The following is a 24,649-nucleotide window of genomic DNA, read 5'->3' on the forward strand; positions in this document are numbered from 1 at the left end:
GCCTGAGCTTCTCTTTTTCACACAAACACCTCAGAGTCAGAGGACGAGGAGCCAATGGCTGAAACATCCTCATCTTCACAGTGGCTCTTGCAGGAGTGTCGATTATCCGATCACTCCAAAGAGCACATACAGGACATATCACATGTTAAACCTGAGAAATCTGGTAACAGCTTATTTTGAATTTGATGCCTTCACCTTGTGTTGCAACAATCTTCTTGCTCGATTTTGGGTTTTAGCTGCTCACCAGTGAAGGACCTCCTTTCTTGTACTGTTTGCTTCATAACGCTGCAAAGCACCCAAACTACTTCCACTACACTAGTAATAAAGCTGCTCAATAAGCTATTTAAAAAACATTTATTTATGTATTTCAGTTTAAAGATGTACGTTTTTAAAATTTAATTAACCATGTATTTACAAAACGTGATTAAAAAGCCCGATGAGGACAACCACAAAACAAAAAGCTGTGAAAGTAGCAATAATTCAGAGTCCTGGGTTGGAGCAACCTGTAACTCAACGCTTCCTTCAGCCGGCTCTTCGGCTGTATTTTTGACCCCCCTGCTCTGAAACTTTTACATGTCATTCAGCATTAACGGCGCCTTCACAGCTGTGTAAAACAAACACTTGGACCGTTAGATTATAGAACATAAACCTAAACATTTAATTTTATTGCTGCACAGCAGCAGCTAAAAGGAGCCACGTGTGGAGCAGTCTATGTTTGTAGTGAAGACAAGCTTCTGATGTTTGAGACGTCGCCGTCTTCACCTGGAAGGTAAGAGTGACCGAGCAGAGCTGTGAGCCCGGATTCAGACCACCTGCTGACATCTCGCCTCGTTAGATTCGGCTGTTTGCACAGTCTGTGATGTCACACTGTGCAACCTGAGAGACAAAGTTCAGGGCTTTTTCAGCGTAAAGAGCAAGATCTCCTCTGCCATCTGACCTTTGACCTGTGTCGATTGAGGGCTGTCTAAATCAAAAACAGCTTCACTGTCATACAAAGGAGTGACCTGAGATAAAGACAGCCGAGATTCGAGTTCATTAAAAGTTTTTAGTTACTTTAAAGAAGTATAAAATATGCTTATAAAACTACAAGGGTTCGAATAAAACTCCGGAAGCATGTAATTAATACTTATACAGAAAATTAACCTTTAAATATCTGAGGTGGGATTTCAGTTTAACTACTGTAGATGTTTTCATTTCGAGATTAGAGCGACTGGTTTAACTCTCGTTCTTTCTGTCTTGTTTGTTTTTAAATGTCCCCAGCTCAGTCAGCAAACAGTAAAATAGTGCGTAAGTGAGCATCAACCACATCATTTTCTGACTACTTTGAGTAAGCTTGCCTGGGCATGTGCAGTGATTTTGCAATCTTGGACTTTCCCTAATTTCTGTGATGTTCTGGCTTTTTGTCATCTGGGGACTTCCTCCGTCACCGGAGTCATGCTTGAGTCATGATTGCCCTCTTCTGTCCTCGTGATACTGAGTGACGCTCTCTGAGGATTGAGCTCTAATAGCTCACAGCTCCCCAATAAACATGTAACTTCACGTCCAGTTACTTATGACTCTCAGGTTCCTTCTTATTATTGCGATGCTGGACGTCGACATTACTCGTGACCAAAATTTAAAAGAACGAGATCAGTGTATTTACAAGTAACCTTCAGACTGCTCTAAACACAGTTTTTTTTTCCTATTCTTGTATAGATGATGTCAAAGAGATCCCAGAAGCCCCACCCACCTGCTGTGCAGACCTTCTGTTTGTGAGTGGCAGCCAAACAGTAAAGTTATCTTAAAGGGGGAGGAGACCAATTTACTGCATCACAGCACAGAAAATAAACATAAATAAGGACCTTTTTAAAACTTTGGATCATGAAAAGCTGCTCCAGTAGAGTCCAAGAGCAAAAACATGAGTTTGAACACAAACTGTAAGCAGGGGCGTAGCCAGAATGGGGTCAGTGGCACAGTGGTCACGTCCCAATGGGACTGTTTTGGGCTGAACCTGGACGGGACTCATGGCTCTTAGTAAGTTTAAATCACCATCAGACTGACCTTGAGAGAACGTACCAAGCAAACGCTGTCGCGACAGCACAGCTCCTCATGCGCCGTACCATTTATTTTTATTTTGTAGATATTGGAGATAATAAAATATAATAATAATCTCTATCTCTGGTGCAGTAATATTATACATAAAGCTACAGAGCAGTGTGAATAATCAAATCATTTCATTTTACTCAAAGTAGTCACAAATCAGAACTTCTCCTGGTTGACTCCAAATTATCGCTATCCAACTGTTTTGCTGTTACTATCAATAACTCGTCAGTTTCAATCTGTCCCTCTGTGAAAAGTTTGCTGTCATCTTTGACAGTACATTATGCTTTGACTCATCAATGATGTCACTCGCTCAGCATATTTGCAACTCTCTTACATCAATCGCCTCCGCTCCTTCCTCGCTCAGCATGCCGCTGTCATTCTCGTCCATGTAACTCACTCTTATTTGGCCTGCCACAAAAATCCATCAATAAGCTCCAACGTGTCCATAACTCTGCTGCCCGTATTATTACTGGGAATCCCTCTACCACCACATCACCCCTACCCCCCTGTGGCTCCCAGTTAAACTTCACATTAATTTTAAAATACTTCTTTATACATTTAAGGCCAATCATTCTCTCTCCACACCATACCTTTCTGATTTGGTACAGATCTCCATCCCATCCCGGTGCCTCAGATCCTCCTCGTCTTGTCTTCTTTCTGTTCCTTCTTCTCGTCTTACTACCATGGGGGGGCAGGGCTTTTAGTCACTCTGCCCCCTGACCTCGGAGACATCACTTCATTCCCTCTTTTTAAGTCCACCCTCAAAACCCACCTGTTCAAGATGCCTACTCTATATAACTTCTCCATGCTCTTAAACTTTCTTTTATTATTGTGTTTATTCCTGTTTTTATGCCCGTCTTATTTGCTCTGTGCAGTGTCCTTGGGTGTTTTGAAAGGTGACTTTAAATAAAATTTATTATTATTATTATTTCAGCTACAACATTAAAGTAATATAGACATCAATTAATCAGTAATTGGGGGGGGGGGGGGGGGGGGTGAAGTGGTCCAGCTTTTTCTTCAGGGTCTTTTGAACCACACACCGAACCAGTTTACCTTGGAAGACGCCAAACACAGAAACGATTGCAAACTTGTCCAACATGATAGAGTTTTGCTTCCCAGATGGGAATTTTTTTATCAAATATTCTGAATTCCTGTGGAGGGAGCGGCGTTTTTCCTATTCTCGGTCCCCAACCCGTCCCACGGCATACGCCCCTGCCTTAAGGACAATATTTCTGCTTCGGGCAGTTGGATGTCCACACCACCAGGCCAGAGGGGTGATAACAATAGTCCAATGCTTTCAGGTTGAGGCTTAAAATCTAACCCATGATGACGTGATGGTGTTGTGAGTTTCAGAGTAAAAAAGTCTCATTGTTAAAGTTAAGTTGTGTACCAACAACACAAACTCTCACAAAGTGTACTCAAAATAAATAAAAGAGCTTCGTCTGTTTGGATTAATGGATCAAAGGTAAACTGATCAGAAAACTCACATCTCGTGACCTCCCGTTAACCTCCGTGCGGGTAAAAACCCCGCTCTCTTATTGGCTGACGGTTGACCTGCAGACAGGTGAGGATGGCAGCTCGTGCTGACATGGTGCTGCTGCTGCTGAGTGGTTCGGTTCTGCTCGGACTCTCCGCCGGTCCCGGACACTCCTCTTCCTCCTCGGCTCCGGATTCTGAGCGCGGCAGGGTGGAGCTGCGGCGCGTGCGCACCCTCGCGGCTCAGTCCCGGTACGGAGAGTGTTGGGCGCGAGCTCTGGAGCACCTGGACGCGAGCTGCAGGGACTTGACGTCGGAGAGCCAGAGCTTGATCGCACTGCGGTTCACCCACTGTCACCTGAGCAGGTAACAACCCGCCACTGGAACAACAGGTGTTTCCTCGCGCTGCTGTCCTGCACTGCGAGCCTTTATTAAATAATCCCGATCAAAATCATTGCATTTAAAAGAAGCAGCTGGTGTTTGTAGCACGCTGCTATTTTCTGGGTTTGTATCTCCTATTCGCATTCGTTTACTTCCATCATGTGGCCGATTCAAGAGCTGCAGTACAGCTGGAAGAAAAAAAAACGAGGGAAATCCCAGAACCGCTTGTAAATATTCTAAATCTGTAAATATTCTAAATTTTTATTTCTTCCCAACAGGCTAAATTTCTCTGTAAAGGGGGAGTAAATATGTACTTTGATATATTTGGATCTTCAGTTTGGGTTCCTGGGGTCACTCGTTACTTCAAATTGTTTTAAGGTGGAAGCCTAAACCTAAACCTCACCTCAGTGACTAACCCAACCACCACTATCATTTAAAGCTGAGGCAGCAGTTTGCTCAAACCTTGGGTGTGTTACCAATGACCTGGCAGATGTTAAGAGGTAAACTTTTCCCTTTTATAAAGAAATCAGAGACGTCTGTGCCCCAAACGAGACCACAACCACTGCAAAAAGTAAAGTATAGTTTGTCAGATGGCATCATCTCCTTTCCTTTGATAAAACATAGTCCATTGTATCCTCTGCTAAAGGAAGTAATGTAGGAGGCATCGAGTCACCTTTCCTTACAGGTTTAAACCAGCTGTCATCATGGCTGCCTCGCAGATACTTCAGTTTAACCATAACCTGTGTCTGCCCATCTGTCAGCTCAGGCAGGGATTTCCCAGCATGCCCTGAGGGGTCAGAGGTCAGCAGATGTACAGCTGGCATGGACACAGTGGCATTTAACAGCTACACAGAGTTCTTCACACACACTCACTCCATGTGCCACTTCCTGCAGTCTGAGGCCTGGCAGCGCCAAGCAGAAAACACCATTTACAGGTGAGCAAGCACAGATGACATCGTGCTGAGGTGAGGAAGTGCATGTGTGTGTGTAACAGATGTGTGTGTGTCAGGCTGACGGAGAGCTCGGCAGGTGTAGCCGAGCAGCTTCAGTCCACCAGGCTGATGGCTGAGGAGCTGATCGAGGCCCAGAGTGCTGCCTTGCAGGCGCAGAAGTCGATCCTGTCCAATGGCGAGGAGCTCAGAGTCACACTCAGAGACTCAACGCAGGGTAAACGCACACTGATGGCCTGAGACACACAGTCACCTCTTCGAAATGTATCAAGCACCTGAAAGACTCACTTCCTCCGCCTCTCTCCACCTGTTCCCTGCTCAGGTCTGCGGTCGGTGTTCTCAGAGCTCAGCAGCACCTCGAGGGAGCAGCAGGTGGCGCTGTCCGAACTCTTCAACAGAGTTTCCTTTTTGCAGAGTTTCCTTCTGATGGAGACTCACAGCCTGAGCTCCTGCTGCTACAACGCCGCTGCCCTCTGCACCTCCTTCCTCATCACCTCCACCCCACGCTCCTCCAGAGCCAGGTAACGCCACCTCCCTTCCCCGCCTTTGCACAGAGCTGGGTTTTAACGTGTAACTGATAACGTGTGTGTGTGTGTGTGTGTGTGTTTAGGTTGGTGTTGTTGAGTTTAGTATGTTTGAATTTCTACCTGGAGAGAAAGATCTACCAGTTTGTGCTGAGCTCTGATAATCCTGAGCACCAACACATGGTCAGTATGCTCACCTGATGCTTTAACCTTTGACCTGATGCACACATTAACACATTCATCACTCTTTCCTGCGTTCAGGAGCTGCTCACTGTGTACGTGAGTGCGTTGAGGCGATTCATGGTGTGTGTTGGAGTGTGTGTTCTGCTGGTGGTGTGTGTGCGCTACAGGGACCCGGTGCAGCAGAGTCTGCAGGTGCTGCAGCAGCTCAGAGAGACTCAGAGGAGCCTGCAGGAGGCGCTGCAGCATGCAGGTGAGCTCAGCCAGCATGCAGACACTTGGGAAAACTGTAGACTGTATTCAAAAGATGGAAGTAGGCACTATGAGGGTTATTTCTGTGATTTCTTTATCAATGCGTAACGGGACGTTGAGATCCAAAAAAGCCAACATGGTGGTGCTCGATTAGCTGTTGGTGGTGTCACAGTGGACGTCTCCAACCGGTTGGAGGTTTTCATAGATTCTAGCGAGTTTGATTGGCGCAGATAATTTACTGAAGAGAAAACTTTGTCTGCAGAGAGTTTAGGGGAGCGACGGAGGACGGTAGAGGACGATCAGCTTCCTGTGAAGGTGAGAACATCAGGAGACAGTTCAGGTGTACACGCCTGCTAACAGAGGAGAGGTTATGCTCTGAGGCTACGTCCACACGTACCCGGGTATTTTTGAAAACGCAGATTTTTCTATGTGTTTGCACCTTTCGTCCACACGTAAACGGCATTTTCGGTCACTGAAAACTGAGATTTTTAAAAACTCCGGCCAGGGTGGATATTTTTGAAAACTCCGTTTTTGCATTTACGTGTGGACGAGAAAAACGGAGAAAACGCAGCGTCAAAGGTGTGCGCCTTTTTTGACGTCACACTGTGCGCCACGTTATTGTTTCGGTGAAATGAATTTCTACAATACTGTTACTGTTAATTGTCTCTGCAGTGTTTAAATGCTTACATATACACACACAGTTACTGTCCCTCCACACATACGACTCGGTTCTGCTTCTATGCTCCAGCTTTGTTTACTTTTTCCCACCGAGGATTCTAGACTTCTGATTGGCCAACATTTCTACACGGTTAGCAATATAGCGCCACCTGTTGCTTTGGCATGTTCCTAGCAGCGTTTTCCTTCATTTCTGCGTTTACGTGTGGACAGGATTATTTTTTAAAACGAAAACGGAAAATCTCCGTTTTCAAAAATACCCGTGTACGTGTGGACGTAGCCTGAGTCCGTTCCACTGGTTCCAGATCAGCTGTCTCGTGTTTTCCAGATGAGATCAGAGAGCAGAAGAAGAGAGGAGATGCTGAGGAGGAAGGAGGAAAGAAGAGAAGAGGAAGACAGGGAGGACATTTCGCTGTATCCCACCACTGGTGGCTCAGACCCATCGAACCTCTCGCACTTCGGTCAGTAGTTGTTCATCCATCCATCCATTTGCCAAAGGGCAAAAAAGTTGTCTTTGTCTGTGTTGTGTCAGGACTGAATCTGATTGCAGTTGGATTTACAGTCTGCACACTCACAGAGGAAGGAAAAGCATTGGTTCAGGCTCAGCTGATACACATCCAGCTGGCAGACGTCACATAAAGTGTGCCCTTTAAGCTCCTCAGCAGTCCTTCTGGTTTGCAAATACTGATGCAACAAAAGAATAAAATAACTCTAGTGTCAGTGTAACGTGTACAGTGAAATTAAGTGCAATCAGGAGTGCAATGATCACTCGCAACAATAATAAAAATAGCGTATAAATGATATTAAACTATATAAGAGATAAAGACAAAGGAGACAAGAACTTTCTCCATTCTTGTTTAGTGCAAAGAGCACATTCATGAGGACACTTCAACACTGTCTGATGCTAACAGTGAGATTGATCCTTTATGATGTTATTATGTTGAATTTGTGTTTTTCCAGCAGCAGTAACTACGCAGGTTCCTCCAGAGTAGCGAGAGGACGTCCAGTGTTAATGATGTCCCTTTTTCTGTCCCACAGGAAAAGAGACATTTAAAGCACACGTTTTAAATCTCTCGGCCTCTGGAAGATGTAACGTCTCTGCGATGCCTTTTTATGTTTATGGCCCAGCTCAGCTGGAAGTCTGTGACCCTCTCCACGGAGTTCCTGCTCGTTATTAAAGGCTTAATTATTGATTTATTTCATCCTGAAGTCGATGATCAGCTCTGTTGCCTGGGAGGTGTTCAGGAGCAAGTTATCTCTGCACCTCTGACTCTGTCTTCTGTTTATATCAAGAACAAACCTGCTCGATTTATTAGTGTTTGAAGTTGCGCTGTGGCTGTTGTGGCTCTTTGGTGTTGAAGCTTCTGTGTCTAAAACAGCGACGCAGGTGTGGACGTGCCTAAAACCATCCTTCTTGATGACCAGCAGGGGGCGAAATAACTCAGAAGTTGTATTGAAGTCTGTGTGAAAGTGAACCCAGAGTCAGTTTAAACGGAGTTTATCGTAACTGCTTTTGGTGTTACGTATGTCAGCTGTGACATCACAATAATCTATAATTAAAGAGTTAGTTTAGTCAATTAGCTTCAAACTTAAACGGTTTGAGTTTAATTAGCGAGATGCAGATGTGGCACAGCTGTCCACATGGTTTCTTCTTCTACGTCTTTTTGTGCTGCAGGTTGGAGCAGCGACAGCACCGAGAACGCTTCATCAGCCGACTCCACCCTCAGGAACGGTTCCCACAACGCCTCAGTGCGTCAGAGTCCAGGCAGGCGTCCTCGCCACTCATCCTCTCGCCTTCCTCGGTCTCCCCCCTCCTCCCCGCTGGTGTACAGCATCCTGGTGGAGGACAAACAGGTAGGGAGGGCTGATTATTGAGTATTGATCTGTAGGGTTAAACTGTTACAACCAAAATTAAAAAGCTGAATATTGATTCTGTAAACCCGGAAACTCACAGACGCAAACACGGACTGGGAAATATCGACGAGCTGTGAATCTGATCGATTAGAAACCAGAGTTTATGTCGTGTTTTATTTTCTCTTAAACATCAACTATCAGAATATTTTGTTCACGTTCTTTGGGCCTGATTTGACTATTCTTATTCATCTTTTGATGTTTAGTGTTTTTACATTTTCTTTGGAAAAACATTTTGTTTTTGGACATTTTAGGAATATTGTGTGATGTAAACATTAGAAATATGATTTCCCTCCTGGTTGTGATGCTGACCTCTGCTCTCGCGTCTCTTCTCCTGTCCGTCCTCCTCTTCATCACCACCCTGATGTTCAGCCTCGTTACAGCCTGAGGAGCAGAAGGTCGGACGTTCACTGACTCGTCATTTATGTTCCCGTTTTTCTACTGGAAACATAATTTTACTTATTTTTTTGTTGTTTGTCTGTTTTCGTAAATTTAAATAAAATGTTTTTAGATTTTAAAACAAGAAAACATGTCAAAGTGATGAGATGTAAAATGTCTGTTTTTGAAATGTTTTCTGAGATGAAGCTGATTGGAGTTCACGGCACACACGTTGTTTTTTGTTTTAGTGCATGTAAAAAATTGGCAAAGGTAGTTTCTGGTACGAAGGTTGTGTTGAACTTCAGAGTTTTGATAAACTCACATGTTGTGTCACAGATCACACACTTTGTTACATGTATTCACCGCTCTGAGTGCTTAAGTGCATCCAAACTGTCCAGTATGGCTACAGTTGCAGGAGCAACAGTCTAAGCTGAGGAGCCGAGGCCTCGCTCCTCCCAGCCGTCTCCTCCAGCTCGTCTGAGGGGACAGTGAGGTGTTCACAAGGCAGCCGAGAGATCTAATCTCTCAGCGTGTCCTGGGTCCGCAACGGAGACCCCTCACCCCCCCATCCCCATTAGGACATGTCTGGAATACCTCACCTGGGTGGCGCCTCGGAGGATTCTCGAACCACCTCATCTGGCTGCTGGCAGCTCTACTCTTCCTCTCCTGAACGAGCTCCTCATCTAGTCTCTTAGGCTAAGTTCACACTGCAGGTCTTAATGCTCAATTCTGATTTTTTGATCAAATCTGTTTTTTTTGTCTGCTCGTTCACACTACAAATAAAATGCGACAGCAAACGCGCTCTAGTGTGAACGCTTAAAGCGGCCGCATGCGCAAAAGAAGACGTCACACACAACGCGCTCTGTTTAGACCCAGACCAACAGTATTGTTTGACTGATGGCCCTTAATATAAAGACTTCGGACTTCACGTTTCCCAATTTTTGCTTTAAGTTATTTTGTTATTTACATAATAATGTAAATAACCTAATAATGATCCTTATTGCTGTTTTAGAGGAGCGGTGCTTCAAAGGATAGTTGCAGATTTCTGTCAAACTCTGCAGATTATACAGAACAAATACAATGTTCACGTTGTCTTCCCAACAGTTTCATTGACATCTACACCGGATGGCCAGGAAGCGTTCACGATGTCTTCTTGGGCGCTTCTCTGGCGCTGATAATTGGCTTCTGTCTTGTGTCAGTGACGTAAAAGACGGATTTAATGCGACCTGACCGTTCAAACAGCAGTCGCTTTCTAAAACATCAGATATATATCAGATTCAGTTCCACATACGAAAGTGACCCAGATCGGATTTGAAAATATCGGATTTGTGCCGTTCACACTGTCACACCATGATCAGATATGGGTCGCATAGTGTCCAAAAAATCGGATTTGATGTGCTTTCGCCTGCAGTGTGAACGTAGCCAAAGGTAGATGAGAGGGAAATCCACAGCTTTGTGATACTGCACTCATAACATAATAAAAACACTTGGTGTGGAGTGCAGTACCTTAGCCAACATGGTAAACAGGCAGAAACAGAAGCAATTTTCATCTGGTAGTAGATGAATATCTATTCTTTTCGGCAACACCGAGCATTACCAAACCAGCCAAGAGATGATCTCTCCGGTGTGTCCTGGCTGTGTGTCAGACTGAAGGCCTCTTGAATCAGTCGGGTAGTTGTAGAAGATTTTCAGGACGTTTTCTGGTTAATGCGGATTATGTTGTCGCCTTCACTACAGAAGAATTCAGTTCGTTTGTGTGCTGAAAGACTTTAGCAGATGTTCACACAAATAGCCTGAAAATCACGGTTAAGCTTTGCACTGTTTGTCACATTTGATGTGAAACAACATTCGCTGCACCGGCATCCACACAGAGACACAGTAACAGCTACTGTTGGTCACACAAGAGAACCCCTGACAGTCATAGTTTAGAGTGAATGGACATCATAGGGTGATGGTCAGTGGTTTGACTCCACATGCACGACACTGATGATGGAACCCATGTGTGTGCATGATGGGTAAGAAGCACTTAAATCTTCAAGTTCCCAGTTAAGAGTCCAAAAAGATTTAGTCCTTTCAAGTGATGGGAGCTAAAACAGAGGCTTTCAGACGGAGCACGAGAAGAGGCCAGAGCAGCATATGTTGCGGAAAGCTGATCAAGCAAAATAATAAGCAGGATATTTAAATATGTCAGCATGTCCCAGCAGGTGGCAGCAGATCTTTGCTCTGCCTGAAGAAAATGTTTTGACATGTTGGGAGTCTGCTCCCGTCTGTGGACGGATCTTAAAACCACTGAAATGTGACCTTTGTTACGATCTCAGACTGAGGCTCCGAGCGCAGGAGGGACATGTGGAATGAAGGGTTGGAGCCCCCTGGTGGTCGAAAGCTGCTACTCACATCATCCTGAAACTTGAATCTGTGCTGCTGTTAGAAAGAGAAAAAGCAGAGTCATGAGTGGTGGAGAGTCAGTGGAGCTCAGACTCTGGTGTTGGTAAAGGGGAAAATTTTAAAATATCCTGCTGGAATTTTTCTCCAAAGTTTTCCTTTTGCTTCAAATTTCAGCCTCAGAAAACAGAGAAAATGAGAACCAGACCACAGGGAGAGGAGAGAGGGAGGAGGGGAGCTGCTCTGGGATCAGATGTCTGGACGGAGGAGGAGGAGGAGGAGTTGTGGTGTCGGTCTGCAGCTCAGATCAGACTTTCACACAAAAGCCCGGAGCTGCCGAGAGACGGCCAACCGACAGCCAGTCTGTCTGTCCGTCTGTTTGGACAAACTGACGCTGAAGAGAAAGAGCAAAAAGTCTTCAGAGGGAGTCAAACCGAAGCAGCAGGAGGAGCAGAAATCAGAAAAAGTGGAGGCACTCGAGCAGGAGAGCTGAGTCGGCACATTCTGCTCTAAAGCTCCTACAGACGTGTTTGATTTCAGGATTTTGGATCCTCAAAAGTTGTTCCTCAGCTTTATCTCAGAGGAGCTGGACTGACAGAAACCCTCAGTCGGCACACCCGGGGATGGTTTTTAATCTGAAAACCACATCAGCCAGATTCCTCTGATTGTTTCTGCGGATACGTGACGTGGAGATGGAGGCACGGAGACTGGTAACGTTTAGATTCCTGAAAGAGTGACAAAGAGGAAAAGATGGGAGCGAGAGGGGGAGGATGAAGGAGGGTGAGACATTTTTGACCTCCACATGGCTTCAGCCAGAGAGCAAACCACCAGAGAGTCGCAGCTGAAGTTCATTTTCCTGAATGGAGAAAAGAGTGAAGCAGATAACCGATGCCGAGTGCGCCTGTGTGGATTTCTCTGAGAGCAAAACCGACTCTGACAAGCAGAAAGTGACTGATTCAAAAACAAACACCCATTTTTTAAAATAAAAAGAAAAGAGAGAAGGAAAAATCTCATGAGAGTGGAGAATGAACTGAATAAACTCTGACCTGCGTACAGGTGTGCAGTGACGTACCTGTGCAGGCATGCAGCTGAACCGACCTCGCAGCTCTCTGCTCAGCCTCCCTGCTCCTCCTGCTCCCTCCTTCTCCAGTCAGTTCAGCACCATGAGGTTCTCCTACCACCTCAACACGCCGCCACATGGCAGCCACAGCGCCACCTGCAGGACAGGTGAGTGCACTGCAGCTTTTGTGTATTTGTTTAAAGGCACTTACTCTAAATGTATGTGTTTTTAAAAGCTTCCAGATTTAACCACAGCTCTGTCTGCATGTTGTGTTATTGAGCAATGAACTGAAGTTAAACTAGGGCTGGGCTGTACTTTCATGTAATGCCAGACTGCACCACAAGATGGTGCAGCGATTCACCGTGACCTTTACAGGTGAGTCATCATAAACATTGTTTAAAGGGGAAATGCCAAAGCCTCTTAAGGAAATGGAGGAAAAAGTAAAAAGAAATGTCAAAAGATTAGAAGGAGAAAAAAACAACACATCTGTAAACACATCTGGTAAAATGCTGCCCCCTGGAGGTTAATCTTATTTGACGCATTCTGCAGAGGGTAATTACAAAAAGTGCCTTTAACTCAGCAGAAATTGCACATTTTTATAGGGATGGTGTCGGCAGCTGGTTCCGAGAAGATAAAATATCTGGAATTTTTAAAGTGCTGTGCAGAAGTCTTGCGTCGGCCTCATTTCTTCACATTTTGCTTCCAGTGAGCCAAAATTTCTTCCTTGTAATTTAAAAAAAAAGTGGTTCTGGACAGTTCTTCTCCAGGCTTTCTGAAAGTCTTTAAAACTTTTTCCTTTGGACTTTCTCAGTTACTTGCAGTCAGATCCTTGTACCTGACCAGTTTCAGAGGCTGTTTGTTTGTGGAACCACTTAACACTGACCTATGACTCATTCAAGCATAAAAAGTCACCAATTCAATGGACGAACCAGTGATGTTTCTACACGTCAGCATTGTTGGGATCATTACTCAATCCATTATACATTACTTATTACTTTTCTTAAAAGTAATGCAGTACTTTAATTACTCACTGGGGAAAGTAATTTGTTACATTACTTTCCAGTTCCTCCGTAAAATGACCTGAATTGTGTCATAATCAGCACTTAGCAATATAAACCTTTGGCTGCAGTCACGTGTCCTAATAAGGACACACATAAGAGCTTCCTCTTAGTATTTAGGTATGAACACAAAGCAAAGATGAAAACCTTCACAAAGAAACTTAGATGAGATCGCCATGGTGATTCTCCTGTGGAAACATTAACAGGTACAAACGGAGTCTGCAGACTGACTCCTCATCAGTTTGTTACCTGTTGAAGTTCAGGGTCTGGCTGTCGGGCGGCGTTCAGCTTTATCGTCAGTCTGGGGTCTTGGATAGCTTTGTGTTAGCATGCTGTTCTTGCTGGCAAAGAGTTGAAGGTTTTTTTTAGGAGTTTAATGAGTCGTTTCTGTCCTGGAGACAGTATGAATTTCATTATCATTGTGAGTAACATCCATATCGCATTTTGCTCCTCCCTGCACGTGAACTGAAATCATCTCAAGAAGAAAAAACTTTTTTTCCATCTTCTTGACATGCAGATAACTGAAGAACCTTTGTAACGCAAGTAACGACATAATTGTAACTGAATTCAGCACATTAATGCCTGACTTTGCAACACATTACACCAAATTCTGCAAATTTTTTGAAATATTTTTCTCTGCCTGTCAGAAGAACACAGTTTGTTTGCATTTCTTTAGTTACATTTATTTAAAAAAACCCAAAGATAACACGTCTGAGAGGCACAAAATAATATTTTTGCACCAACAAGGTGATTCACAAAGCGCTAAATTACCACAGCGTCCTTAGTGTTTGGTGGTGCTGCTCCTGAGATGACCATATTAGGTATATGTCATCTCTGTGACATCACACAGGTCTGCTGTCTGAGTGTTTGTCTCTTTGTCATTTAAACTTGAGCCATGGCTGTAGAGACTCACTGAATGGCCACTGAAAGCAGGATGAGTTTATTTAACCTTCATAGCTGCTGCCCGCAGTGAAAGTTACAGTCATGGTGGTGATTGGTGCGATGCTGCGGCTGGTCTCTGCAGCTCCATGTCCTGCCTCTACTTTCATTTTTCTGCTCGTCTGTTTAAACAAACAGAAACATAAAAGCTCTAATCCCTGAGCAGCAAAAATATGACAGTTTGCTTTTATTTTTAAACATAAAGCAGCACACAAGCCGTCACAATTAAATATTCATCATATGTTGTAGATCATCCATTCATCAGCAGTCTAATGGGGAAGCCCAGACTTCCCTCACCCCTGCCACCTCTTCCAGCTCATCCGGTGGGACACAGAGTTTTTCCCAAACCAGCAGAGAGACATAATCTCTCCAGCATGTCCTGGGTCTGCCCCGGCCTCCATGTGGGAGGCGTCCAGGAACTAGCTTATATTCTGTGCAGTTACACTGTCCTGCAGCTGGTGCAACATTTATAGTTCAGTATTTTTATTTTATACTTCTGTCATGCACCATGTGAAGTTTCTTCATACGAATCTTCATGTATCCGGTCTGATATGAGCTGATTAACAATATTCTGGGTTAGGCATTAAACCCACGTGGTAGTTTAGAGAAATATCATGTTTTGAGTTAAAATACGACAGTTGCTGCTCTTTGTTGTCCGCCCAGTTTTGTCTGGACACATTCGTTCTGCAGACACTTTTGTGCAGTAAAGCTGGTCGGGAATAGCAGTGAATTTTGAGTAAGTAAAGACTTCAGAGGAGTTGCCACACTATGCAAAGCGATCCATATCCAGTGAGCCGATCTGCACTCTCTGGCGGGTCTGTTCTGGTGCCCAGACCGCATGTTTGACACCCCCTCTCTCAGGCTGTGTTTGCTTTGCTGCCTCGTTATCTGGGAGCTGATTTGATTGCATTATTGATTGTTTGCTTTATGAAACTTGCCCACGAACAACCGACCAAAGCAGCATGTGGTTCACGCTCAGGTCTTTGGGATTCCAGAGGTTTGTGGCTGAAGGTCAGAGAGACATAATTCATTACATTAGACTCAATCTAATTAAACGTGACGCTCGCTCGCTCTCTGGTGAAGCTGAGGTCAGACAGGTCACATGACACCTCCACGTTTAGCTTCAGTGGTTGAAAGCTGTCATGTGGTGCTGTTTGTAGAATAATTGAATCAGGGGAAAAGAACCACAGCAGATCAGCGTGTCAACTGTTTTCTGTATCGCTCTGAGGACACGGGGTCCAGTCCTTAATCTGGGCCTCCTGAGAGTTCAGGCCGGACTTTGGGGGGTTAGAGCCAGGTTCAGGCTTAGTGGGATGACTGAGAGTCCACACAAAGATGGGAAGTATCCTAAGGGTTCCCACAGGTCCAGATCCGGTCTGATGAACCCCGTTTAGGGTCCCAGGGTTGCTGCAGTAGCTGTTTCAGAGCTAATGCGGAACTCATCGCTAAAGTAATGACTCATTCTGCTGTCAGTCGATCATGAGAGATTTTCCCAGCAGTGGTGACGGGATGCAGCAGCTGCACCCTGAGGGAATACTTCATGTTTAGAGCACAACATCTGCAGAAACTTGCATGAATCAAACAAACCTGCTGTTGCAATCTGGAGTTGTGGCTGCGCTTTTATTTTCCTAAATAAACGTACGTGTGTCACTGCAAACGCGGTTGAAACGGCAGTGTTACGTCTGTGAAAGGTGGCGAAATCTGAACCGTGGATGATGTCGACGTTTTCACGTAGAAGGTCAAATCATCTCTTACTAAGTGAGAAATCTCTGTCAGATCATTGGTTACAGTGTAGACAGACGAGTCATTTACATTGATGTACATGTAAAGAATAATTTGTTGCGTGGACTGTGACAACTATCACCTTCCTTTGATGTCATGAAAACCATGAAAGAGTTCTCAAACACAAAGTTTTTGTTTCTGGAAATGTTTCTACAGACAAACACATCCAAGAAGTACGTCAAGCAGATACTGACTCTAAGTTTTTAACAAAATTCTTTTAACCATGTATCTAACGAAGACCGCCAGCTGATGGTTATTTAATGTTGAAATGCATGCTGGGTATGAGGCAGCAATAAGACGGCTCGGTCCCAGCAGAACTTTCAAGACGAGGACGGGAAGCAGTGATGGACCTCCTGATAGTGATACTGTGAGACAGTTAAAATACTTGGAGCTGTAATCAGTGAGGAAATCACTGGAACAGCTGAAGATGACATTACACGATTTCAGCTAATTGTCATCTCCATCTCATCTTATCCCTTCAAACTCTGGACCTGCGCATCACAACTTCCTGTATGATCATTCGCATCTCAAACGCATCACAAACCAGAAGCAGAGAGCGCAAACCTCCACCAGTGCAGCTAACGCCAGTATATACTTTTAATGGAATAGGGTTATATTTTTTTAAATGTAATCTAACCCAGCAGTCCCCAAACCAACACGGAATATGTCAGACAATATTTTCACAGACTGGCCTTAAAGATGTTGTGGATAAATACAACAAAATAAAACCAGTACAGGTACCAAAAATCCAGAAGATTTATTCATAACACACGAGAAAAGAGCCAGGGAAATGGAGTTAACGACAAATACGATAAAAAAAAATCATGTTAAAAACCCTGAAAACCATAAATTTCACACTGGAGCCTCAACTCTTGCGGCCAAACGACTAACTGACCGGTACCGGTCCGTGGCCCGGGGTTTGGGGACCGCTGACCTGAGCAGAGTGCAGTTATTTTTAAAAAAGTGCAAAGTATCGGATTTTATTTGCTCTGTTTAAACCCATTTTAATCCTGTAATGCAAACTGTATTATATTTGATATCAGCTTTTGGGAGTTTTTCAGATCTCTGCATTATCAGTGTGATTTATTTATTTATTTTTTACTAAAAAACCCTGAAAAACTGCGCAAAAATACCAAAGATTCAAATGAAGTCTCATTTATGCAAATGTACTTATTTTTCCAGTGTTCAGAGTGTTAAATAAAGTCTCCAGTTTTATATTTTTCTGGCAGTTATTTAATGGTTCAGGCTCTACAGGGTTAAAAATTCATAGTTTTGAGTTTAATTATTTTTTTCATTTATGTGGGTATAGTACGCGTGTAGTAATAAATATCATGTTTAAAGAGTTTGTGTTTAGTTTTCTAAAAGAAAAAAAAAGAAACCGTTTTAATAAATAACTCTCAGCATTTTTATGACTTTGATCTTCGGACCAGTCTGTTGACCTTGACAGAGAGATCAGAGGTCAAATATGATGTGATACTTTACATCACATCAGTCCTGTCACTAACTGTATGTATTATTGTAGGGTTTACCTTACACCTAAAGCGCCTTGAGGTGACTGTTGTGATTTGGCGCTGTAGAAATAAATAAAATTGAATTGAAATTAAATGTTCACAATACAAAACCAACTTTTAACAATTAAAGTTTCTAAGTTTTATGACTTTTTGTCCATTTCTGACCAATAAATCATGAAGTTGAGCTCGAAGACTTTGGTGTATGTGAGCCATATTTAATGGACTGATAACGTGACTCCGCTCTGCAGTCCACCAAAGTTGTTTTTTGTGGTGTTGTTGTTGTAGTGTTGTATACCCAGTGTTGGGGAGTAACGGAATACATGTACCGCCGTTACGTATTTAAAATACAAAATATGAGTAACTGTATTCCGTTACAGTTACCGTTTAAAAAGGTGGTATTTAGAATACAGTTACTTTGTTGAAATAAATGGATTACACGGCGGTACTTCCCTGTTTCATATTGTGGCGGGTCAGGACTGTTTGGGTTTTGTTTGACAGCTACGTTCTGTTGTTCCAGGCAGCAGCGTTACGGTTGCCATGGTTACAGGGTGACGCTCTTTCTGCGTGTTTCCTGGGTGAGAGAGGCATTTTTGTTGTTGTTGTGCTAAGCTAATAGGCAGAATGCTACCGGTATAGCTCTAAAGAATGTAGCATCATAGGCAGTGTAGTCCGTGCTGCAGGGAGAATGGACTGCCATACCCGTTATGTGTCTGTGAGCGAGGGAGGGAGAAAAAGGAAAAGTACGAGCTGTCATCGAGCAAAAACGGGAGCTGGAAGCATGTAAATATAATAATAACCACTGCAGCCAAGAAGAGAGCCTGACGAGCCCAACTGTAAGTAAGCTATTAAGACTCGACTGTACACCGTGTTCGTGTTTTCCTCCAAAGACAAAAAGTTCCGTTGGAGCAGCCTTTCAACGCCTCTCTCTGTCTCTGCTAGCAAAGTTGACCCAGACAACAAAGTAAAGCTAGTTTTCAGCTATGAGCCCGACACAGAACCCACCATATTAGCCAGAGGTCCCTTTACTACGGTTCGGAGCCGCGGACCTTCAGTAACAGTAATAAATCACAGCAATAGTACATTCATGTAGTTGTAAACAGCATGATAATATATTAAGTAATCCAAAGTATTCAGAATACGTTACTCTCATTGAGTAACGTAACGGAATACGTTACAGAATACATTTTGGGGCATGTATTCTGTATTCTGTAATGGAATACATTTTAAAAGTAACCTTCCCAACACTGAGTATACCTGTTCACTATTATTATGTTTTAATTTGCGTGCAGCTCTCCTGCTCTTCCAGCGCTTTAGGCTTCGGCTCGTTGGGTTAGGTTTGGTTTTTGATTCCTGATTTTACTTTATCATTTTATTCATTTTGAGCTTCAGTTGTTGGATTTTAGATTGATTTATTATTCAGGATTTATTTACTGTTCTACTGTTCGTTCTGAAGTTTTTATCAAGCTTCAGTTCTAGTTTATGAATGTTGCTTCTAACCTACTTTTCAGGGTTAGTTTTCTTTCATGCTCCGTGTTGGTTTTACTTCCTGTGTCTGATTACCTGATTGTCTTCTCCTGTTGTTACCCAACACTTCTTCTTGTATTCATAGTCCTTTCTTTCTCTTGCCAGAGCTTCTGTTTATGTCCAGTCCTCTGTATTCCTGAGTTTTATGTTTATTCTCTGGGTCATTTCAGGGGTTTTGGGGGGCGATTAAAACCTGTAACTTGTCTGAGAATATTCAAGGCTTTTAGTTCAGACTGAGCAGGCTGCTGTCTTTGCTCACACATCACACACGTCAGGCCTGATCTGCCAGTCACAGCAAAGAAATGAGCTTCAAAAGGAGAACAAAGTGTTTGTTCGTGTGTCTCTGAGGTTCATGTCACCTCCTGTTCATTAGTCAGAGTGTTGAAGTTTGGTGTGAGCGAGCGAGACGGGAAACCACAGACAACGTGGCAGAGAAAGAGGCTGAGGGTCGCTGCCCCCCCTCCTCTCTTTTCTGTAAAGTTGGTTTCAGATAAGCATGAAAAAGGGAGCGAAGAAAACAGAGGAGGTCAGAGTAGCTGATCTGGTGCTTTTTCTGTGAAAGGTCTGTCAAAAAAACTTTCCTCAGACATTTGTAAATGTGGGATTTATAATTTAAAAAAGAAAAGTTGCTGTTTTTAGTGTCTGTGATGGTTGTGTCTCAGACCACAAACGCACGTACGTTCCAATGACGCTGCCAACTAGTGGCTCAAATAATGATGATAGCAGTAAAGTTAAAATGCTTGTCTGCAATGTTTTAGGGCCTTTTTAATACCAGGAACCAGCAGGACCTTCAAGGTACAAATGAAGTGTGAAGTCTGGTCTAAAATGTTTGTCTGCATGGGTCTGAGTTTCCTTACTAGTGCACACATTTTTTAAATTATTGTTTTTAAACAGTCTCTAATTTTAGCGTGGGACGCAGTGTGTGCCTCGTTTAGGCCTTTCTTACTTTGTGCCTTCGCCGCGGTTGTGAATGAGGTCCCTGCAGCTGATTTCCTCCATCAGCATGAGGATCAGTGGCAGCTGGAGAAGAGAAGCAGCTGATGTTACCTGCAGGCTTTAACGTGGACAGGAATAGTTCCTCCAGATATGAGGCTTTACACAGCAGACAGGGTTAGTGTCAGCATTACAGCTTGTGTGTGTTTAACAGAGCTTAGTGCAAAGACTTCCTGCAGCATCACTGAACTGCTGCTGACACTGAAGACTGTGGTTCATGTGCTGGAACTATTTCTTGTTTAATGACGGATGGATACACTGAAGCTGGACCTGAATCAGCTGATTGGGGAAAGCTTGTTATATACACAGACAGATGAACGTGTCGGTATCTGTCACATGCATGTTAGTAAGTGAAGACAGAGCAGTGATCTGTGTCCCTCTGCAGCTTCACTGCAGACAGTTCAAATGTTAAGCACCCCCCCCCCCCCCCCCCCCCTCCTGACATGCCTCACAACAGGACGTGTGCAGGCAGATATGAGCAGATATGAATGAAGAGCTGAAGGTTAAAAATACATCAAGTTCTGTGGGTGAATGGGAATGATAAACCTGTGTGTGTGTGTGTGTGTGTGTGTGTGTGTGTGTCAGTACAACTAACTTTGTGGGGACCTATGTTAAGTTGATACCTTGTGGGGACACCGAGTCTAGGCTTCACTCTGGGACGCTGTCTGAGGCTCTACACCTGGATTCAGGGTGGAAAACAGAACCAGGTTCATGGTCAGTTTCCTGGAAATGCATCATGACACTGCAAGTCCTCACACAGTTAAAAACGAACGTTTTTATGAACCAACAAGAGTTAATGAAATACTAAAAGCTGCAGGTAGAACTGAGATTGATTTTTTTTTTTTTTTTTAGTGTTGCCTCCTGAAAAGCAAAAGAAAGTGATTCTTTTGTCTGCTGCAAGCATGTGGGTGCTTTAAAGTACAAGGACACCAAGTTAGCATTAGAAACTCTACATGTATAAGATAAGAGTCCAAGTATATCTCCTTCACATCCTTAGTTGTCACAGTACATGGAAATTATGTGATGTTTTGTAGTAGATTTAGTGACTAAGACTCCTGGATCATTCAAATGTTAATGAAGCCACTTTCTTTCTTTAACACATATTGTGCAAAACCATGTACAGCATAAAACATGGACGTAACTTCCATGCTGAAAAAACCAAGCCAGTGCAGAAGTGCCTTACATCATGATTCTGTCTGAAAGCCACCAGACGTTGCACAAAGACCTCTGGATTTATAGAAGTCTAGTGGAAAACAGCTTTTAATTTTGACCTCTGTAAACACTTTCATGTTGAGTTTATGGGTTCAGTGACATGTTTATGGGTCTCATTCAATAAATAAATTTTCTAAATATTGGTTATGCTAGGTTTCAGAATCCAACATGGCTGTAACAGAAATGCTCATCTGAAGGCTTCTGAAAGCAATGGGTGACCTCAAGGTAGCTACATCCATCTGTTGTACAGTCTGTGTGCAGCAGTACTCTTAGCTTCATAAAAAGAAATCTGGAGCATCCATAACAGCTTCAAAATGTATATAATCTAAAAGTTGCGAAACTGAGGCCATATAAAGCAGTTCTTTTATATTATATTGAGTTCATAGGTCTGCATACTCAGAGTGAACAAGTATTGCCCACAATTTTCAAGCAGTGACATTACATGCATTTTATTAAGTGAAATTTTAAGTGAAGCCAACTTCTAATTTTTTTACAGTGTACTGTTAACATCAGTTATTTTTGCCTCTGCGTGATTCGTCTGTTCCTCCACTTTAATGATTTTGTCAGATTTTAACTTTTCTGCTGATCACACAGTTTGACGTGCAGAAACAAACTGTTCAGTTAAACAGGGAAAAAGGGACTTACTGTTGTTTCTATCAGTGTGGAAAACATTTTTATGGTCTTTATTCAGTTTTACTTTTGTCTACTTTTAGTTCTGTGGTTGGTTTTTTTTCCCCTCTGGCTTCTCAAGTTTCTACTTCATGCTCGTGCTGCTGGAACGTCGTCTGCTCTTTATTCTTTCATCTGCTCGTATTCTGGCTTTGTGTTTCTGCTGTTTCTATTGATTTTTGTCATTTTTTATTTTTACTTTGAGCTTTTTTTTGTTGACACTGTTTCTATTTGTGCTGTTATTTTTGCTGATGTTTCTAATTTTTCTACATTTACTTCAACTGTTTTTATTAATTGTTACTTTTTTCTGCTGTTGTTTACATTGTTTCTACTTATATTTCCTGCTGTTTATCTTTCTTGCGCTGTTGTTTCTAATGTTTCTACTTATGTCTGATTGTGCTGTTTCTACTATTTCTACTTATATTTTATACTGTTTCTACTTATTGGGTTTTTTTTGTAAATATATGTTTTATTAGAAGCAGGTATCGCAGTTGTTACAAATTAGTAGAACTTATGCCTCCTTTTTCTCTAAACAAAACAAGACAGACAAATAAACAAAGAAAAAAACTCTCTATGGGCCCCGACTGCCAAAAATTTATATTTACCCAAGATACGCAAATAAAGAGTGCCAAGTTAGTTCAAAATCTTTCACATTGTCATTCATCTTATTTTTTCAAGGTGAAGAGTATTTGTGAGTTCTGAAAGCCACATCTTTAACACAAGAACCTCTTTGCCTTTCCAAAGCTGCAGGATCAATTTCTTTGCGATAATCAATGCATATGATATAAACCTTGTTGTAAAAGTTGTAAACTTTGTATTTCTTTGGAGATCCCAAAGAAAATTACTGTTGGATTTGGCTCAATCTTGTTTTTAAGAATCTTAGACAGGCAGGTAAAAATGGCACACCCAAAACCCCGAAGCCTTGGGCAGAGTGCAAAACTATGTAACAGATTTCCATAATGTATCATACATTTTTCACAGAGAGGAGAGCAGTCTGGGAACATTTTGTGAAGTCTTTCCCTTGAATAATGTAACCTATGTACAATTTTATATATATATACTGAATATATGAATTAAACAGTGATGGGAATTAATAAAAGGTGTATTTATATTGCGTAACACCTCCTGCCAAAAATCTGTTTCTACTTATTGTGTTGTAATTTCCTCCTTTTATATGTACTGCTTCTGTTTATTGTAATCTAGTATTTCTAAATATATCAGCCTCGTGTTAAATCTGGTAATTTTGCTGTCATTTCATTAGATTTAGTATTTCTACTTTTATTTATGTTATCCGTCACTGTTTGCTGTTATTTCTGCTATTTCTACTTTTTCTGTTGTTGATATTATTCCCACTTTCTAGTATCTCTACTCTTAATCAAACAATTTCTATTGACTGCACTGTTATTTCAAGTGTTTCTACTTTTAGAAACTGTAGTGGTTCATGCTAGTTCACAACCAGTGTTACATATACCCCCCCCCCCCCCCCCCACTTCCTGTCTGGCTCTTTACTTTCAGCTGTTTTATAAAAGCCCTCCCCCCCCCCCCCCCCCCCCCAAAGAAAATAGAAATAAATAAGTGTGTCAGCTGTTCCATTGCTTGAGCTTTAAAGCAGCTGAATGCTCTCTGTCCGTTCATCTGTCCTTGGGGACATGGATGAGGGAACTGGAGTCTCTGTAGGTCACGGGGTCATCCACTGCTGCTGCGGGGGAGGGGAGGTGTGTTAGTGTGTGAGGTCAGAGGTCAGTCTGTAGCTTTATCTCCTCACTTGCCAGAAAATAACCGGGTGTGTTTGATATTTTTTTTCTCCTCTCTGATGTGTGTTTGGGTGCATTTGTCATTCAGCCTCCACAGACGGGTGGAGATTAACTGTCTCAAGGCACATTAACCTGAGGGTGTGTTTGATTTGTTACTCTAGAGCCGTGACTCTCCTCCTCTGTCCTCCTCAGTAAGTAGGGTGTGTTTGTTTTATGTAACACCGATGTGGGTGTGCTGTTCTAAGCTTAGTCCCAGAAGACCCGGGGGGTACATCCTTTTCGATCAGCCTGTTTGTCTGTCCGTGTGTCAGCAGCTTAATAACAGGGGTGTGTTTGTTTTTGTTTATCATCCAGTGACCTCGCTGTGGGGTTGAGTTAGATCAACTCTTTGTTGGTCAGGATTACTTGTTTTATTAAGCGAAAACAGACAGAGGAACAGGATGGAGGAATTTACTTCAAAAACATGCTAATTTCAGCTTGTTTTCTCCTCTCTGCAGCCCTCGTGGGTGCATACACTGAGTTGAGCTCTCAGTGATTCATTTCCTGTCCTCCCCCTCCTTCTTAAAGACAAACCTGGATAAAAAAAACAGAAACAACCTACACTTTTTAGTTAAACTGTTCAAAGTTTATGAGATGACAGCAGACTTAAATTTGCTGTCGTTTGGGGGGCGATGCATTTCCCAGGTACCCAATCAGATTACAGATCATTTGTTTATGTATCCAATCAGCTGATCTGTATTTGTGCTACATATCTTACATTGTACCTCGGCATAAAGGGATGCACATACATAAAGAGACTTGCAGTCACATAGAAACCACTGTTTCCATTGGTTAGGGGTGAAGGGGTGTGTCTTAACACAAACCACAATTTTTTTTTGCCACCTAAACCTAAAAAAGTTGTTTTTTTTCTGCAAGTAAAAGTAAAAAGCAAATACATGATGACACCAAAGTGCAAC

At 42.8% G+C, this 24,649-nt stretch overlaps 2 protein-coding genes across 4 annotated transcripts in view; both read left to right on the forward strand.

Moving 5' to 3' along the window:
• Nucleotides 1-3,506: 3,506 nt before the first annotated feature.
• Nucleotides 3,507-11,704, forward strand: LOC118455199 (uncharacterized). Of its 3 annotated transcripts, none has more exons than XM_087833543.1 (10): nucleotides 3,507-3,924; nucleotides 4,701-4,874; nucleotides 4,949-5,106; nucleotides 5,212-5,410; nucleotides 5,500-5,596; nucleotides 5,675-5,846; nucleotides 6,108-6,160; nucleotides 6,849-6,981; nucleotides 8,196-8,374; nucleotides 8,804-8,872. In XM_087833543.1, the coding sequence occupies exons 1-10, from the start codon at nucleotides 3,653-3,655 to the stop codon at nucleotides 8,843-8,845; spliced, it is 1,479 nt and encodes a 492-aa protein (XP_087689669.1). In that variant the 5' UTR covers nucleotides 3,507-3,652; the 3' UTR covers nucleotides 8,846-8,872. The 3 variants fall into 3 exon arrangements, with proteins under 3 accessions (XP_087689669.1, XP_087689670.1, XP_087689671.1); XM_087833545.1 differs by lacking the exon at nucleotides 8,804-8,872 and adding an exon at nucleotides 11,369-11,704 and having other exon boundaries at nucleotides 3,635-3,924; nucleotides 8,154-8,374; XM_087833544.1 differs by lacking the exons at nucleotides 6,108-6,160; nucleotides 8,196-8,374; nucleotides 8,804-8,872 and having other exon boundaries at nucleotides 6,849-7,347.
• A 568-nt stretch (nucleotides 11,705-12,272) lies between these two features.
• The window catches only part of fgd1 (FYVE, RhoGEF and PH domain containing 1), a 40,125-nt gene continuing 27,748 nt past the window's right edge, over nucleotides 12,273-24,649 (forward strand). Inside the window, exon 1 of the mRNA XM_035913333.2 lies at nucleotides 12,273-12,418. Coding sequence (XP_035769226.2) covers nucleotides 12,274-12,418 — 145 coding nt within the window. The 5' untranslated portion in view covers nucleotide 12,273. The remainder of the gene's footprint in view (nucleotides 12,419-24,649) is intronic.

The sequence above is a fragment of the Neolamprologus brichardi genome, chromosome 20 (assembly GCF_056152115.1).
Source record: "Neolamprologus brichardi isolate AB-2024 chromosome 20, ASM5615211v1, whole genome shotgun sequence".
Taxonomy (NCBI): Eukaryota; Metazoa; Chordata; class Actinopteri; order Cichliformes; family Cichlidae; genus Neolamprologus; species Neolamprologus brichardi.

What these genes read in the sequence shown, in the direction of transcription:
- LOC118455199 (XM_087833545.1), top strand. Translation starts at nt 3,653, where the DNA reads ATGGCAGCTCGTGCTGACATGGTGCTGCTGCTGCTGAGTGGTTCGGTT. An exon ending in CCACGCTCCTCCAGAGCCAG is followed by an intron (nt 5,411 to 5,499) that starts GTAACGCCACCT and finishes GTGTGTGTTTAG; the next exon opens with GTTGGTGTTGTTGAGTTTAG. An exon ending in GGAGGCGCTGCAGCATGCAG is followed by an intron (nt 5,847 to 6,107) that starts GTGAGCTCAGCC and finishes CTTTGTCTGCAG; the next exon opens with AGAGTTTAGGGGAGCGACGG.